This window comes from Borostomias antarcticus (genome assembly GCF_949987555.1).
Source record: "Borostomias antarcticus genome assembly, chromosome: 13".
NCBI classification, from domain to species: Eukaryota; Metazoa; Chordata; class Actinopteri; order Stomiiformes; family Stomiidae; genus Borostomias; species Borostomias antarcticus.
Window position 1 is genome coordinate 17,501 of NC_140246.1, and position 15,668 is coordinate 33,168.

A 15,668-nucleotide genomic window follows, 5' to 3' on the forward strand; every position below is an offset into this window, starting at 1 on the left:
TCTCTCTGTCTGTCTCTCTGTTTCTTTCTCTTGCTCTCTCTCTCTTTCTCTCCTCTCTCTCTCTTTCTCCCCAGACGGGTGCTGTGACAGGTTGTGCTTTATATAAATCTTTTTGATTTGAGGTGTTGTGAACGGTGTTTGTGTGAAGTTACGACTAGACCAGAATTACAGGAGAGAGAGTTATGTTTCTGTTGGGTTCTGTGTGTCTGGTTTCCTCCTGGTGCTGGTTCTGTGTCTGGTTTCCTCCTGGTGCTGGTTCTGTGTCTGGTTTCCTCCTGGTGCTGGTTCTGTGTGTCTGGTTTCCTCCTGGTGCTGGTTCTGTGTCTGGTTTCCTCCTGGTGCTGGTTCTGTGTGTCTGGTTTCCTCCTGGTGCTGGTTCTGTGTCTGGTTTCCTCCTGGTCTCAGTGCTGGTTCTGGTTTCCTCCTGGTGCTGGTTCTGTGTGTCTGGTTTCCTCCTGGTCTCAGTGCTGGTTCTGTGTGTCTGGTTTCCTCCTGGTGCTGGTTCTGTGTCTGGTTTCCTCCTGGTGCTGGTTCTGTGTGTCTGGTTTCCTCCTGGTCTCAGTGCTGGTTCTGTGTGTCTGGTTTCCTCCTGGTGCTGGTTCTGTGTGTCTGGTTTCCTCCTGGTGCTGGTTCTGTGTGTCTGGTTTCCTCCTGGTCTCAGTGCTGGTTCTGTGTGTCTGGTTTCCTCCTGGTGCTGGTTCTGTGTGTCTGGTTTCCTCCTGGTCTCGGTGCTGGTTCTGTGTGTCTGGTTTCCTCCTGGTCTCGGTGCTGGTTCTGTGTGTCTGGTTTCCTCCTGGTGCTGGTTCTGTGTGTCTGGTTTCCTCCTGGTGCTGGTTCTGTGTCTGGTTTCCTCCTGGTGCTGGTTCTGTGTGTCTGGTTTCCTCCTGGTGCTGGTTCTGTGTCTGGTTTCCTCCTGGTGCTGGTTCTGTGTGTCTGGTTTCCTCCTGGTGCTGGTTCTGTGTCTGGTTTCCTCCTGGTGCTGGTTCTGTGTGTCTGGTTTCCTCCTGGTGCTGGTTCTGTGTCTGGTTTCCTCCTGGTGCTGGTTCTGTGTGTCTGGTTTTCTCCTGGTCTCGGTGCTGGTTCTGGTTTCCTCCTGGTGCTGGTTCTGTGTGTCTGGTTTTCTCCTGGTCTCGGTGCTGGTTCTGGTTTCCTCCTGGTGCTGGTTCTGTGTGTCTGGTTTCCTCCTGAGAGCATGATGGTGTTGGGTTGTCCGTACGTTCGTCCATACGATGTTTGTTAATGCAATATCCTGGGAACGCACTGACGGAATTTCTTCCCCTTTGGTACAAATGTTCACTGGCACTCAAGGATGAACTGCTTAGATCGTGGGGGTCAAAGGTCAAGGGTCACTGTGACCTCTCAAAAGGCGTTTTTGGCCTAGTGAACACGATATCTCAAGAAAGGCTTGACCAGAATTTGTACATCTTTGGCCAAAATGTCCAGTTGGACTTAATTAGATTAATTGGATTAGATTTTGGTATTCAAATGTCAAAGGTCAACTGAAGGTTAACTTCAACTTGCATTGTTGGGCGGAGGCATTTAGCCGCTATGCAGTTTTTCTAGTTTTACTTTACATTATATTGCATAAGTCATTTAGGAGACACCTTATCCAACGTGACTTAGAATAAGTGCTTTAATAAGTCAGTAAGTCAATAATAAAATCATCCTTTGACCTCATTTTTCCTAGAGTTGGAGGAGGTTGAGCAGCATGGCAGAGAGAGCTACAACCTCAGTTGGTAGAGCGGGTCGTTCAATGTCGTTCAAAGATATCCTGTCCACAACACCTCAAATCAGATTTTCCTGTTAGGAGCTCCTGCTCCTGTGTGTCGTTAGTGAACCCTGTCCAGACGTATTAGAACAGTATATCTGTGTTGAGGCTGTGACCTTACTGAACACATGACCTCCTGCTGAGGCTGTGACCCTACTGAACACATGACCTCCTGCTGAGGCTGTGACCCTACTGAACACATGACCTCCTGCTGAGGCTGTGACCCTACTGAACACATGACCTCCTGCTGAGGCTGTGACCCTACTGAACACATGACCTCCTGCTGAGGCTGTGACCCTACTGAACACATGACCTCCTGCTGAGGCTGTGACCCTACTGAACACATGACCTCCTGCTGAGGCTGTGACCCTACTGAACACATGACCTCCTGCTGAGGCTGTGACCCTACTGAACACATGACCTCCTGCTGAGGCTGTGACCTTACTGAACACATGACCTCCTGCTGAGGCTGTGACCTTACTGAACACATGACCTCCTGCTGAGGCTGTGACCTTACTGAACACATGACCTCCTGCTGAGGCTGTGACCTTACTGAACACATGACCTCCTGCTGAGGCTGTGACCTTACTGAACACATGACCTCCTGCTGAGGCTGTGACCTTACTGAACACATGACCTCCTGCTTACCCACCATGACCCCTGTTGCTTAAGGACATTAGGGGTGTGTGTGTGAGTGTTGGGTTACAATGCTATAGTTCATTGGTTAACCTGTTTCCTGTGTGTGTGTGTGTGTGTGTGTGTGTGTGTGTGTGTGTGTGTGTGTGTGTGTGTGTGTGTGTGTGTGTGTGTGTGTGTGTGTGTGTGTGTGTGTGTGTGTGTGTGTGTGTGTGTGTGTGTGTGTGTGTGTGTGTGTGTGTGTGTGTGTGTGTTCACAGGGAGTGAAACCTGGCAGCTTTGACAAGGTTGCCATACCTGAAGTGAAGGAGATCATTGAGGGATGTATCCGTCAGAACAAGGACGAGAGGTGAGTCACTGTACACACATACACACACACACACACACACACACACACATACACACACACACACACACGCATACACACATACGGTACACACACACACACACACATACAGTGCGCACCTCCGCGTCAGTGAATCGTAACAAAACACTTCCACGGTTTGTGTACAGAGATAACAAACTCAAATTCCTCTCTCACTCTTTGCCTAAACACGAACTCTGCCTCCCCTGTTTCCTGCTGTAGAAGATGACTAATCTCCTCTCTATTGTTGGGTGTTATTGGACGTTTAATTAAGTGTCTGTATCAGATAAATTGAAAGGCCTTGACAGGACTTGGACCCCCAACAGTCAAGTGAAGTTTAGGAGCTCGTTCCTCCTCAGTTGGTCTGGGGGTCTCTGTTGAGCGCTGAGAACCTCCTCAGACCGGCACAGGGAATCACAGTCATTCAGCTGATGCTTTTATCCAAAGCGACTAACAATAATTGCCTTTAACGTAGGAAAAGCCAATGTACTACTACTCACCAGAACTCACAAGCGCATCTTCTTTCTAAAACAAGTGACTAAGAGCATGATCTAGTGCTGAAGGCAAAGTGCAAGAATAGCAATCTAAAATACAATAGGTGCTTAGGTGGGAGGATTGTTGTAGTTCTGCTTGAAGAGGTGAGTTTTGAGCCTGTGGTGAAAGATGGGCAGCGCTCCCTGACAGGTGAGTCGGTTCTACGCCCGGTTATCTGTCTGAGTCTTGAGGAGCCACAAGTCTTCTGTCACCATGCCAGTCCAAGGGCGGTCCACTTGGCATCCAAGGCAATTTCCTAGGGCGCCGAGGCACTAGGGGCGCACAAATCTCCTCTAGCACCCTGGAATCGTCCACTAGCACCCCCCTTCCCCCCCCGGGCGCACTGACGTTATGTTGCCTAGGGCGGCCAATCGCCTTCCACCGGGCCTGTACCAGTCAGATGTTTGGACAATGAGCGCTCAGTTGATCACTTCACTGATATGAAGCTATTGTTCAGCTGCCTGGGCATCACACACACACACACACACACACACACATACACACACACACACACACTGTAAACACAAATCATCCGCCTTGTTAGCACTAACAGGCTGACCGTGGTGCAATCTCTCCCTCTTTTCCCTTCTTCCTCTTTCATGTTCTCTCCCTCCCTCCCTCTCTCTCTGCAGGTATGCCATTAAGACCCTGCTGAACCATGCGTTCTTCCAGGAGGAGACGGGCGTGCGCGTGGAGCTGGCCGAGGAGGACGACGGGGAGATGATCGCCATCAAGCTCTGGCTCAGGATAGAAGACGTGAAGAAGCTCAAGGGGAAGTACAAAGACAACGAAGCCATCGAGTTCTCCTTCGACCTCAACAAAGATGTCCCCGAAGATGTGGCGCAGGAAATGGTGAGGCGCGGGCGCAGGCCGGGGGGAAGGGGTCACCACATGTTGGGAAGGGAAGGGGTCACGCCACGTCAGCCATGTTGGGAAGGGAAGGGGTCACCACACGTCGGCCATGTTGGGAAGGGAAGGGGTCACGCCACGTCGGCCATGTTGGGAAGGGAAGGGGTCACGCCACGTCAGCCATGTTGGGAAGGGAAGGGGTCACGCCACGTCGGCCATGTTGGGAAGGGAAGGGGTCACCACACGTCGGCCATGTTGGGAAGGGAAGGGGTCACGCCACGTCGGCCATGTTGGGAAGGGAAGGGGTCACGCCACGTCAGCCATGTTGGGAAGGTAGGAACGGAGGGATTTTTCACCACAGAGCTTACAGGGCTTGGTTAACACTAGAATAGCTGATGGTGGGTCAAGTGACCCATGCAACTACATTAAAAAATAATTCTCTGCAACCGTTCAAGTTACAGCGCCCTGCTTTCATGACTTTTCCTAGATATGTGCGTTTTACGTGTCAGTGTTTTTGAAACTTCGAAATCCCTAGCTAGTGATGTCTATGATTAAAAATACATTTAAAAAGTTCATCACAATAATAAGCTGTGATTAATCATGATTAATCACAAGTTTAAAATAGTATTTACTTGTATTTTGGGGGGGGGGGGGGGAAACAATTCGGCCTATGTGTAATGTTTGAATGAAGAAATGCGTGACAAAGTGGTTGGAACTATAAAAGAACAGCGGTATGTTCTGGAAGGACAGTCGGCTACATCACTGCAATAATATGTGCACAACTTCGGTTCCATCCCCACTTCCATCTGGAAGCTTGTTGCCGTAGGCCACAACCAAAACCTCCTCAATCATCCTTGTCTCAGCAAGTGGGTATGTGATTGTTTACCTGGCTGAGTTACTGAAAGACATGGAGACTGATTACCCGCGTTTCACATGCCTGATAATTTATCAGACTTTCACAGCCTTTCAGTAAACCAGACAGGTTTTGTATGGAATTACAGGAGAAAGTTGGGGTCAAATTTGGTAATATGATTAATTTTTGTTAGCTTTTTTTAACCCGGTAAAGTTTCTGGATTAATTGCGAGCGTTAACGTTGACGGGCCTAGTTTAAGGACCTCCTTAAAGCAATACATCGCGATATTTAGACAAACATGTCTGGTGCTAATTCTCCAGTTAGATTTACTAAAAGTAAGCTGAATCGTCCAAACAGTCTACTCATAAAGATCATACATTGACATTTATTACCTTTTAAAACAAGCATTCAGTCGAAGTGTGCATGTGCAACGTTGTGCTTAAACAACACAGTAGTAGCTACTATTCAGGCGTCTATGGATATCATGCGTTTTTTAGCTCAATGATATCATGGCGGAGGTGAGAAAACCGAAGCGAAACATCACGGAAGAAGACAGAAAAAGAAAAAGACAATCTCCCCCAGGCTATAGAACAACCTGCGAGGGGCATGTTAGATCCTCCCAGACTCTTGAGTTTAAATCCTCCCTAAAAACCTCCTTTCCTCCCTGGTGTTTAACCAGTCTGTGCTCAAGCCTGGTTCATGTTCAATGTCTGTATTGTTTTGCTGTAATTTCCTTGTTTTGTTGTGAAATGTTGTTACCCAGGACCCACCTTTCTACAGCACTTTGGCTGTCGTTTTAAACGTGCTCTATGAATACATTTTGATGTGATTTGATTTGACTCCCGGTCTGCGCCAGGTGGAGTCAGGCTACGTGTGCGAGGGCGACCACAAGACCATGGCCAAGGCCATCAAGGACCGCGTGGCCCTGATCTGCCGCAAGCGAGAGCAGAGGCAGCTGGTGAGGGAGGAGCAGGAGAAGAGGAGGCTGGAGTTGGAGCAGGCCGACGCCCTCAAGCCCCCGGCCCAGAGTCAGGCTCCGCCTCCCGGCTCGCTCCAGGCCCAGAGTCAAGCTCCGCCCCCCAGCCCGCTCCAGGCCCAGAGTCAAGCTCCGCCTCCCGGCTCGCTCCAGGCCCAGAGTCAAGCTCCGCCCCCCAGCCTGCTCCAGGCCCAGAGTCAAGCTCCGCCTCCTGGCTCGCTCCAGGCCCAGCCCAGCCTGGGAGAACCAGAGGACCCTGAGATGGACCAGCACCAGAACCAGCAGCAGCTGCACTACCAGCAGCACCAGGCCAGCATCTCTATGACATGTAAGGACCAGGAACGCAGAAGGCCTCACTGTGTGTGTGTGTGTGTGTGTGTGTGTGTGTGTGTGTGTGTGTGTGTGTGTGTGTGTGTGTGTGTGTGTGTGTGTGTGTGTGTGTGTGTTCGTCTTTGTCTTTCTCTTACTAATAAATATCTGTATTTTTCCTCCATTTCCTTTTTGTCCGCTCCCCCCCAGCTGAAGGAGTGCTGGACAGTGGTCAGGGTTCTTCTGTGTTCTCCGAGTCTCACCTGGGTCAGCTGACCATGTCCTACAGCTGCCCCCCCATCCAGCCCCCCCCCCAGGCCCAGCCCCCGGCCCCCTACCCCCCTCAGTCCCCACAGCAGCAGCAGCATGCAGCCTACCAACAGCAGGCCATGGTGAGTGATGTCATCAAAACGAGACGAGGGGCGGGTATCGGCAGTATAGCAGGTAGAAGAATGAAGAGTGTGTGTGTGTTCTATATGCGTGACGAGAGTAAGTTCTGGAAGACTTGGATGAAATTAAGAAGGAGGTGAGTGAAAGAGGCAGCGTTTACCTCTTCAGACTGGCAAGTTCAGAATTCAACAGCTATCAGCTAGCGTTTAGCGTGTTAGCATTTCTGTAGGTGAGCTAGTCTCCTGAGGGCTATCAGCTAGCGTTTAGCTTTTACCATTAGTGTGTACTTGTAGGTGAGCTAGTCTCCAGTGGGCTATCAGCTAGATGGTGGGGGGGCAGTCAGGGGGGGCAGGGTACACACAAGGGGCTGTGTTCACCTCAGAGACGAGCCTGTAGGTATGTGCAGCTGGAGAGAGAACAGCGCCAAGGCAGGTCAAAGGGCAGAGTGGAGACATGAGCCTGCTAGCGGCTGCGTTCATCACAGCGCTGTCCCCGAGCAGGGGCCTCATCAAAGGCCCAGCCCCAGACGAGAGAGGCCGGGAGGCTGGAGGGTTATCATGCTGAGGGTCTGACCCCTGACCCCTGGGGCCGGAGTGGGCCGCGGGTTCAGTCAGAAACCCAGACAGAGGTTAGAATAAGCTCAGTAGCAGCTGTCATACTTCAGTCTTCTGCAGGGGGCCTCACACACACACACACGCACACACACACACACACACACACGCACAGGTGAGTACCGGGATGAGATACTGTATGGGGGGTGGGAAGTGCCACATTTTGCAGGTGTGAGTGTGTGTACACACACACACTCACACACACACCTGCAAAACGTGGCACTTCCCACCCCCCATAGACCTTTTCTGTCCACTCGACGTGGAAGTCCATTTTACTGTGTGTGTGTGTGTGTGTGTGTGTGTGTGTGTGTGTTTGTGTGTGTGTGTGTGTGTGTGTGTGTGTGTGTGTGTGTGTGTGTGTGTGTGTTATTGCATGTTACATTGTTTATCTAGTTATTGTGATGGGTTCAGATTTCCAGAATCAGCCATTGTGATGTTCAGTAGTGACAGAAGGATGCATGCAGGGGAAACCTGAACGAAGAGCAAACCAGCCTCTCTGAGTTTTTCATCTTCCTCTCTTTCACACACTCAACCTCTCCGCTGCACCTCCACCACATCCACCCCTCCTGTCCTCCTCCACAACCCTACATCATCCTCATATCCACCCCCCGACCCTGTCCAACCAGCTACGGCGCATTTTATTCACCGTGTTTTTCTCCTGAGTTGTTGTTTTCCACTATTGTGTTTGTTTATTTTTGTTTACACACACGGCTGCTGTGTGCACACCGCCAGAGCCCCATCAATCCCATCCGGGAGGGAGGTAGGGGGCGGGGCTTTCCACAGTCATCGTTTGGTTTGATTTCCTGCATTCAGAACCATTCGCTGTATTGGACTAGCCAATGGGGGTGTCCCATTGCCCACAGTGGTAGAATAGCAGATACACCAAAAACATCTCCTAGCTCAGTACCTCCATTAGACTTCTACACGTACGTACGTCATATACTGTACTTTTATCTATGGCAGCTAGATATTCTGAAGGACTTAAATAGATAGGAACCTGAAAGAAGTGTCTTCTGGCCTCCCTGTCTCTCTCTCACTACGCCCTGCGTCTGTACGTAGCGCTCCTGGGATTGCTGGGAATGGTGGCGTCTGCTCACTGAGTCTCCATTTGGTTCAAGTTATCCTGTAGGTGTTGTTGTTTACTTTATTCTTTGTTGTTGTTTTTTTGTTCCCTTTTGTATACAGCTTGTCTATTGTTTTCCAAATGCACTGTTTGGTCATTGTTTGTCATATATGTCAACTTGCTTCCCTTGACTATGACTGATGATCGTGTATATTGATAGAAATCTCAACACACATTAGATTCATAGTCTCAACTTTATTCTGTCCTGGAAAACATCTCTCTGTTGAAGCCTGCGGGATATTTTCTCACACGCTTTTAACCATGTGCAAGCTTTATCAGAATTGATTGATTCATCGATTGCTACAGGGAGAATTGATCAATTAAATGTGATTTTCTTTGTCTCGTCGACATCTCGTAGGGGCACGGCTGCCTTTAGTGAGACTCCTGAATCAATAACTGTACTGAAGATAATCTCAACGCCTCTCTCTAATCTTAAAGATACGGGTCTCTCCAATCATCAAAAAGACTCCTTTGTAGACACCTCATGTCTTACCTACCCAATAAGTCTTAGAGACACTATATTATAAGTCTTCTTGTGGTTCTCTTAACTTGCCTCCATCTTTGTTTCATGTTAATGTGTTCGCCGTTGTTCTGTTTACACTTGTTTTGTTTATAATTTTTCATTCAATGTTAGTTTGTTAGTTTTAGTCTCACTGTTTTCATTGTTTTAGTTTGTGTTATGAGTTGTAGTTCCTGTGTGTTGTAATGCTAACCCTCCTCCTCCTCCTCCTCCTCCTCCTCCTCCTCCTCCTACAGCATCCTCCTCTCTGTCGTCCTCGCAGCCGTAGCATGTCCGTTTGCGTCCCCTACTTTTCCTCCGCCTCCCCCCTGCTGGCCGGCCCCCCCGAGCCGCCCTCCACCCCCCCGCCGGGCGCGTCCTCCGGCCCCCTGTCCCCGCGCTGGGGCTCCTCCGACGGGGACACGTTCGCGGGCCGTCTCTCCAAGGCCCTGGAGAGCGTCCTGCCCTTGCACTCCACGCCCCCCCGGCCCCGCCAGCGCAGGGCCAGCCTGCCCGCCCTGTTTCACAGCCCTGTATGTCTGAGTGTGTCTGGGGGAACCGGGCCTGGAGGAGGGGGGGGGAGCCGGAGGTCACGGAGAGATCAGTCTGTAGGGGTGAGGGTGCCTCGCTGGTGTCTGAGCCTGGGGGTACAGACCAGAGAGATCAGTCTAGGGGTGAGGGTGCCTCGCTGGTGTCTGAGCCTGGGGGTACAGACCAGAGAGATCAGTCTAGGGGTGAGGGTGCCTCGCTGGTGTCTGAGCCTGGGGGTACAGACCAGAGAGATCAGTCTGTAGGGGTGAGGGTGCCTCGCTGGTGTCTGAGCCTGGGGGTACGGACCAGAGAGATCAGTCTGTAGGGGCTAGGGTGCCTCGCTGGTGTCTGAGCCTGGGGATACGGACCAGAGAGATCAGTCTGTAGGGGTGAGGGTGCCTCGCTGGTGTCTGAGGCTGGAGGTACGGACCAGAGAGATCAGTCTGTAGGGGTGAGGGTGCCTCGCTGGTGTCTGAGCCTGGGGGTACGGGTCAGAGAGATCAGTCTGTAGGGGTGAGGGTGCCTCGCTGGTGTCTGAGCCTGGGGGTACGGGTCAGAGAGATCAGTCTGTAGGGGTTAGGGTGCCTCGCTGGTGTCTGAGCCTGGGGGTACGGGTCAGAGAGATCAGTCTGTAGGGGTTAGGGTGCCTCGCTGGTGTCTGAGCCTGGGGGTACGGGTCAGAGAGATCAGTCTGTAGGGGTTAGGGTGCCTCGCTGGTGTCTGAGCCTGGGGGTACGGACCAGAGAGATCAGTCTGTAGGGGTTAGGGTGCCTCGCTGGTGTCTGAGCCTGGGGGTACGGACCAGAGAGATCAGTCTGTAGGGGTTAGGGTGCCTCGCTGGTGTCTGGGCCTGGGGATACGGGTCAGAGAGATCAGTCTGTAGGGGTTAGGGTGCCTCGCTGGTGTCTGAGCCTGGGGGTACGGACCAGAGAGATCAGTCTGTAGGGGTGAGGGTGCCTCGCTGGTGTCTGAGCCTGGGGGTACGGACCAGAGAGATCAGTCTGTAGGGGTTAGGGTGCCTCGCTGGTGTCTGGGCCTGGGGATACGGGTCAGAGAGATCAGTCTGTAGGGGCTAGGGTGCCTCGCTGGTGTCTGAGGCTGGGGATACGGGTCAGAGAGAGACCCGCATGCCTCTAGAGATGGCTGAGCTCCACATATGCAGTGGTACGGTGTCTCTGGACGAGTAGATGGAGGCTGTCATGCATTTAAACGGAACATGATTGATTCAGAGACTGAATGATTATTTTAATAAGCAGATATTGAGTTGATGCTGTCAGTCTTGTGAGACTAAGCACTCTTTAACATGTAAACATAAACATCCATGCTGAACCCTGGTCCTGGCAGTGGCAGGGTTAGCCCTGATTGGCCCGGTCAGAACCAGAACTGTATGTACTAGCCCTGATTGGCCTGGTCAGAGGCAGAACTGTATGTACTGTACAGCTGTTTATGTTGTTTACAGTATGTTAGCATGTGGTGGGATTCAGACTAGCAGGGAGGGATGGGTTGACCTGCTGACCCCGGCCTCATGAAGCACACAGCTCCTCTGTATTACCAGGGCTGATTGAATCAGGCTGACGGGACAGCTTGCCCCTCTCATTCAGATGGGCAGTAAACAATCTACACTCCTGGAAACCATCTGCTACGGCACAGAGTACAGACCGTCCTGGCTTAGGACTGAGAGGGCCTACTCTCTCTCCTGAACTATTCACCTCTCTCTCTCTCCTGAACTATTCACCTCTCTCTCTCTCTCTACCTCCCCACCTCTCTCTCTACCTCTCTCTCTCTCTCCTGAACTATTCACCTCTCTCTCTCTCTCTACCTCCCCGCCTCTCTCTCTCTCTCCCTCTCTTTCTCTCCCCCACTCTCTCATCTATCTCTCCTCTCTCTCTCTCTCCCTCTCTCTCTCTCTCTCTCCCCCACTCTCTCCTCTCTCTCTCTCTCTCCTGAACTATTCACCTCTCTCTCTCTCCCTCCCTCTCTCTCTCTCTCTACCTCCCCACCTCTGTCTCTCCCTCTCCCTCTCTCTCCCCCACTCTCTCCTCTATCTCTCCTCTCTCTCTCTCTCTCTCTCTCCCTCTCCTTCTCTCCCCCACTCTCTCCTCTATCTCTCCTCTCTCTCTCTCTCTCTCCCTCTCCTTCTCTCCCCCACTCTCCTCTATCTCTCTCTCTACCTCCCCACCTCTCTCTCCCTCTCTCTCCCCCACTCTCTCCTCTATCTCTCCTCTCTCTCTCTCCCTCTCTCTCTCTCCTCCTCTCTCTCTCTCCCTCTCTCCATCACTCTCTCCTCTCTCTCTCCCTCTCTCTCTCTCTCTCTCTCTCTGTCTACCTCCCCACCTCTCTCTTTCTCTCCCCCACTCTCTCTCTCCCTCTCCCTCTCTCTCTCTGGTTTGTACTGTAGATTAGTTAGTTAGACTAGTTTGGTTTCAGACACCAGTGAGGGGCCATTATGGCTCTGGCCTCTCTCTCTCTCTCTCTCTCTCTCTCTCTCTCTCTCTCCAGGTGGCCTGTGTTCATATTAAATACAGATGTGCTGCACCTCCCCAGTCATTAGACTTGTCCCACTGCTGCTCTGCCCTGAACCCAGGAAGAACACCTCACCACACTAAGAGAGTCTTTCTACACCGAGTCAGCACTTAGACTGGTCCCAGTACTGCTATTTTACACTACAGTTAGTATTCTGACCTGACCCAGTCCAGACCTGACCCAGTCCAGACCTGACCCAGTCCAGACCTGACCCAGACCAGACCTGACCCAGTCCAGACCTGACCCAGACCTGACCCAGACCAGACCTGACCCAGTCCAGATCTGACCCAGTCCAGACCTGACCCCGTCCAGACCTGACCCAGCCCAGACCTGACCCAGTCCAGACCTGACCCCGTCCAGACAACAGGCCTCTGTCCTCACTCTCCAGCACACACAGTCACAAGGTCCTGGATATCAGATTAGATGTCATTAAATGGTCATCTGTCGTCCAAACCTGGCATGTTAGGCCTTTCTGGAAAGAACATTGTGTGTGTTTCGCCCCTTGAGAACAATTAAGTTAATCCTATTTTATTTTTATTTATTTTTTATTTATACTCTGTATAAATATTTATTCTCAGGTCAGTTTGACAGATGGGTCTAGTTCAAGTTTAAACATTATTCTCTTCCCCAGTGGGACCGTTTTCAGCAAAGTAGCCTAAAAAAATCCCAACATGGAACATTATAAAATCCACATGAATCATAATGACACAGTTACAGTATAATGAAGGCTACTGAGCTGCCTCAGCTTAATGGAACAACCTTGAATTAAGGACAGATAGTAGATAGTAAGAGCATATATACTGTATATAGCTGTAATATACTGTATACCTCATGATGAACAACACGGAACAGTCTAGAAGCATGGAGAGTGGAGAGGAACAGTCTAGAAGCATGGAACAGTCTAGAAGCATGGAGAGTGGAGAGGAACAGTCTAGAAGCATGGAGAGTCTGATGACTGGGAGTTCTCTGCCATGTCTGCATTTAATATCATACCTAGAAGCTATCATACCTGTCTGTCATTCTGTCTGTCTCTCATTCTGTCTGTCAGTCATTCTGTCTGTCAGTCATTCTGTCTGTCTGTCTCTCTGTCTGTCTGTCTCATTCTGTCATTCCCCTGATCTCTCCATTCTACTTTCTCACGGTTTCCTTTCAGGGTCTTTTGTCTTTTGTGCACGAGTTGTGCTGTATATTACTGCTTTCTCTCTCTCTTTCTCTGTCTCTCTCTTTCTTTTTGATGTCTTTACTCCTCTCCTGTCTCTCTCTTTCTCTCTCTCTCCTCTGTCATTCTGCCTCTGTCTCTCCCTGATGAAGCTGATGTATCTTATGCCGCAGCAGCAGTCTGTGCCTTACGCGTACGGCGCCGGAGCAGGAGGCCCCGCCCTCCCGGGCCTCCCGGACACGCCCCTCTTCTTCCCCTCCATCCTGGAGCGACCCGTGTCCTTCTCCCCTCCGCCCTCCGGCCCGCCCAAAGCCTACAACGCCCAGCGCCGGAAGAGCACCTCCATCCTGGAGGCCCACACCCGGCACTTCCAGCCCGCCTACCCCCGCTACGGGAGCAGCCTGCACCCCTTCTCCAGCCTGGAGGTGGACCCCGCCCCTCACTACCTGATGCCCGGCTACGCCGCCCCGCGCCTGGGGGAGCCCCTGCACCTCCCCGGCGCGCCGGAGCCCCTGTACGGGTACAAGGACCCGCGGGCCGAGCAGGAGGAGGCGGCGGCGATGAGGAGGCGGAGCCTGAACCAAGCGGCGCTCCTGGACCACTTTGAGGCGCTGGCGTACGGCGGATACTCCATGACAGCGCATCACCTGAGTCAGATCAGCTTCCACCAGCAGATCCAGGCGGCCGCCGCCTCCCTGGGCTACGACCCCGGCCCGCCCCTCCTCCACCCCCACCTGCGCCGGGCGCACAGCCCCGCCCCCCAGCTGCCCCCCATGGGCGCCGCCCCGGGCCTGCTGCCCTCGCCCCTGCCCCCCCCCTCCTCCTCCTCCTCCTCCTCCTCCTCGGTGGTGGCGGCCGACCCGGGCTGCTACCCCTCCTTCCCGCTCTCCGCCCCGCCCGCCATGGACACGCCCACGCCACCCGGCAGCATGTTTGACTTCCACGTGCACAGCCTGGCGGCCGCCGCCGACCCCGCCCTGCTGGCGGGCAGACTATTCCGGGCCCGCCGCGGCTCTATGGACCTCCCCCTGGAGGAGGGCGGCGCCGGGGGGGCGGGGTCTGGGTCCGGGTCGGGCTCCTACAGCCGCCTCCAGCCCGTCACGGAGGAGCTGTGCAGCTTCCTGAGCCCCGAGCTGCCCCTCCCCCCGGGAAGCCTGCTGCTGCACGGCCACGCCAAGGACTGCAGCCCGGAACCTTCCAGCGACTCCCTGGCCTCCGAGAACGGCGAGGTCCAGTCCCCGGCGCCGCCCCTGCCGTACCGCCACCCCGGCGCCGAGCCCTCCCCGGCCCAGTCCATCCCCCACGCCGCCTGCTACGGCACCGAGGCCGGGGGGGTCAGCGCCGAGGGCCAGGGGCACCCGCCCAGCCAGCAGACCTTCCTGTTCGTGCCCCCCACCCTCGCGGACCCCCCCGGGGGCGCGGCCTCGCACCTCTGCCTCCTCCAGGCCAGCTGGGCCAGGCAGACGGGCCTGCAGGGGGCCTACGAGCCGGGACTAGGGTACCAGGATGTTGGGCTGGCCTACCCTGAGTCCAGCCTGCTCATGAAGGGCCCTCCCACACCGGTACAGAGACACACTCCTACTAAACCCGCCCGCCTCCACCCCCCCCAAACCTCCAGCCTCACCTCCACCCCCCCGACCTCCAGCCTCACCACCAGACAACCGTCTTATGAGTTCAACCTGATTGGTCCATTCTAGTGGTTGTGATTTTAACCCTTTCCAGACGGGCCTGTACCATCTCCACAGTCCTCAGGGGGAACTCTAGAGAGGACTGATCCTCACTGTACAGACCAGCTGTTTAAACCCCCCTGTGTATCTTGTGTATCTGTCACCTATGTACAGTATCAGGTTTGCGTTGTGTATATCAGTAAGTAAGATTTTGTTAGTATGTGTCATATATGATTGTATATGGGAAAATGTGTGTTTGCATCAATATCGTCTGGTATATATATTGCCAAATCGTGCATACAAATCTGAAGTCTGTGGTGGCATGCGCTGTAGTCACACACCAAAAGGCCTTTCTCAGTGACACTATAGTGACGAGACGGGACCTGAGGATACGGTTGATTATATCATGGGATCACATTTCCTGGGGTCACCTTCCTCTCCGGATGGAGATGGGCTTCAAGCCCTGTTCTTGTAAGGAGGAGTTAGCGATTCCAATCACAGCCCTGTCGCCACATGACTTTGACGATTTGTATGAACAAACACACAGAAACATACGACAAAAAGACGGGGGTTTAGACAGCTTCCTGTAGGGCTCAGCCTCGTTATGTTAACCCACAAACAAAGTGTTTATTATATTTTTACCCCTCATTTATTTTTTAAAATATTATTTTATTAATAATAGCTACTGTAGCTAAATCTGCGTCAGTTGGCTGGAAAGGGTTAAAATGTTTTTGTTTTGTTGCGTTCCATGTGGTCCAGAGCCCCGGTAGAGGAGTGTTACTGAGGTCACTCACTAGGACTTTGAGGTCACTCTAAGGGGTCAAAGGTCACTCATTTAACCCTGAGACATGATCACATCAGACAGCTGACATCATC

At 52.6% G+C, this 15,668-nt stretch overlaps 1 protein-coding gene across 1 annotated transcript in view; it reads left to right on the forward strand.

Annotated features, from left to right (window-relative positions):
• Nucleotides 1-15,668, forward strand: part of wnk1b (WNK lysine deficient protein kinase 1b) — a gene marked incomplete at both ends in the record, with an annotated part of 64,668 nt that overhangs the window by 12,405 nt on the left and 36,595 nt on the right. The window contains 1 exon segment of the mRNA XM_084447648.1: nt 2,665-2,753. Within this exon segment, the coding sequence (XP_084303774.1) occupies nt 2,665-2,753 (89 nt within the window).